This window comes from Nicotiana tomentosiformis, chromosome 7 (genome assembly GCF_000390325.3).
Source record: "Nicotiana tomentosiformis chromosome 7, ASM39032v3, whole genome shotgun sequence".
NCBI classification, from domain to species: Eukaryota; Viridiplantae; Streptophyta; class Magnoliopsida; order Solanales; family Solanaceae; genus Nicotiana; species Nicotiana tomentosiformis.
The window spans coordinates 112,358,441-112,360,798 of NC_090818.1; the positions used below are offsets into that span (position 1 = coordinate 112,358,441).

At 41.0% G+C, this 2,358-nt stretch overlaps 1 protein-coding gene across 1 annotated transcript; it reads right to left on the minus strand.

Moving 5' to 3' along the window:
* Nucleotides 1-567: 567 nt before the first annotated feature.
* LOC138896220 (uncharacterized) lies at nt 568-1,942 on the minus strand. The gene is made up of 3 exons (XM_070181006.1): nt 1,796-1,942; nt 866-1,735; nt 568-774 (listed from the first exon to the last, which is right to left on the minus strand). The coding sequence occupies exons 1-3, from the start codon at nt 1,940-1,942 to the stop codon at nt 568-570; spliced, it is 1,224 nt and encodes a 407-aa protein (XP_070037107.1).
* Nucleotides 1,943-2,358: the final 416 nt, after the last annotated feature.

A 2,358-nucleotide genomic window follows, 5' to 3' on the forward strand; every position in this document is an offset into this window, starting at 1 on the left:
ACGTAGTACATATTTTTGATTGAGTGTGAGAGAGACTTCTCAATCCTTCCAACTCCCAGAATGTATCCTTTCTTGCTATTTCCAAAGGATACACTCCCTCTTTGCAGGACTTTAAGTGAAAGGAAGTCATTTGTACTTCTAGTTATATGCTTTGAGCAGCCACTATCCATGTACTATTGTAGGCTGCTTCCTTTCACTGTTCCCTGCACAAGAAAATCAGGAGTTAGACTTAGGAACCCTAATGAGTTTGGGTCCCTTGTAATGAGGAAAGGGGTGAATGAGGGATCTTCTGGTCCAAGAAGGCATCATGCATTTTTTATATGAAGGACCAGGTTCTCTACCAGTAGTTACTTTTTCAGCGAAAATTTTATTTTTCTGCTGTGACTGAAATCTGGCCTTACAGTTTTCTTTAAAGTGCCCAGTGTTGCCACAGTGAGTGCAAAGCCAATTATCAGGTACAGTAACTTACTTGCTATGAGGGTTGTAGGGAATATTTTCCCTTTGGAACCCGATCCCCTCCCTGTTTCCCCCATTGTTGGTGTACATGGCAGTGATAGCATCAGAGGATCAGGTCCACTTGAGTGATTTTTCAAGGTCACTCTTCACTCTTCCTAGTTCTTCATGAAGTTGTTTGTTTTTCTCAAGCTCAGCACACAGATTAGACTTCACTGAATTTAACTCACTTTCAAGCTTAATGTGTGCCTCACTTGCAACTTTCTTTTCCTTTTGAGAATTTTCAGGCCTACTCTTTATTTTAGGTTCCCCAATTGTTTCCTTCAAGTCCACTACCACCACTAATAGGTCATCTCTCCCATGCTCAATGTTAGCAACTCTCTCAGCTAAGACTTCTTTTTTCCTTTCTTACACACTCAAAGGTCTCTTTTAGGTCTACCACAACGACTATTAGATCATCTCTTTCAGGTTCTATGTGTGCAATTTTTTCATCTATGGCATCCTTCTCTTTCTTCAGGTTCTCAACTGTTTCCTTTAAGTCAACAACAACGATGACTAAGTCATCTCTGGTTTGTTCTACTTCTCCTAACTCTATAGTTAAGGCATCTTTATCATTTATAAGACTGTGATAAGCATCAATCAACATATTTGCCAAAGACATGAGTTTTTTAGGAGAATAAGATTTCAGATTTCTCTGAACATCCAGAAAATTCACCTCATCATCGTCGTCATCTTCATCATCATAAGACAGAGCCATCAAGGCAAAGATTGAGTCATACTTAGTTGCTTCACTTTTCACTGCCATCATTGAACTATCACCATGATCATCATCTTCTTCAGATTTGCTGGAGGAGTCTCCCCATGCAGCAAGAGCTTGCTTTATAATGTTGTCAGCGACATTCTTTCTCTTGAAGCATTTATCAGGAACCGGGTTCCTCTTGGCTACTTTGTCCAAGTTATTTTTGTGCAGATCTTGCTTTAGGAGAGGGCACTCCTTGATGAAGTGTCCTGGCTTGCCACATTTATGACAGAGGTCATAATTTTTTGGCTTGCTAGAACTTCCCCTTTTTGGAATGCCTCCATTCCTACGAACCATCTTCTGGAATCTTCTTGTCAAGTAAGCCATATCACCATCCTCACCACTTGAATTATTGTTATCTGTCTTGAGAACCAGGTTCTTCTCCTTTTTGGATTCTCTTCTTTCATTGTCCTTCTTCTTCTTCTTCTTCTTCTTCATTTCATATGTTTTCAGATTGCCAACAAGTTCATCTATGGCCAGTGTCTGCAAGTCCTTCACCTCCGTAATGGCGTTCACTTTGCTTTCCTAAGAACTGGGCAGTACACTAAGGATTTTCCTGACAAGCTTGTTTCTTGGAATAGCTTCACCAAGAGAGTGAAGCTCATTAATGATGGAGGTGAACCGAGTATGCATATCTTGGATGGATTCATCATCTTTCATTCTGAAGAGCTCGTATTCAGTTGTGAGCATGTCGATCTTAGATTGCTTAACCTATGTTGTTCCTTCGTGAGCTGTCTGAAGAGCTTCCCAAATTTCCTTGGCTGACTGACATACCGATATCCTGTTGTATTCATCAGGACCAATGCCACAAACAAGAATTTTCTTCGCACGAAAATTCTTTTCTACGGCCTTTCGATCAGCGTCATTGAAATTCCTTCCTTGTCTTGGGAATGGCTACAGCTGGGTCGCCAAGGTTCTTGGTAGGGACAAAGGATCCGTCACATATGACATCCCATAGCTCAGAATCTTTAGCCATGATGAAGTCGTGCATCTTAGTTTTCCACCATCCGTAATACTATCCATTGAACCTAGGTGGTCTGTAAGTAGATTGCCCTTCTTCGAAGTTTGGAGGAGCAGCCATGAGGATCCTTTCTAGGTGTTAACCT

Excerpts from the sequence above, each read along its gene's own strand:
- LOC138896220 (XM_070181006.1), bottom strand. The coding sequence starts at position 1,942 with ATGCTCACAACTGAATACGAGCTCTTCAGAATGAAAGATGATGAATCC. Across the intron at positions 1,736-1,795 it reads TTGTCAGGAAAATCCTTAGT|ACACTGGCCATAGATGAACT; the intron begins GTACTGCCCAGT and ends AAGGACTTGCAG. Across the intron at positions 775-865 it reads TAAAAGAGACCTTTGAGTGT|GAAACAATTGGGGAACCTAA; the intron begins GTAAGAAAGGAA and ends GTGGACTTGAAG.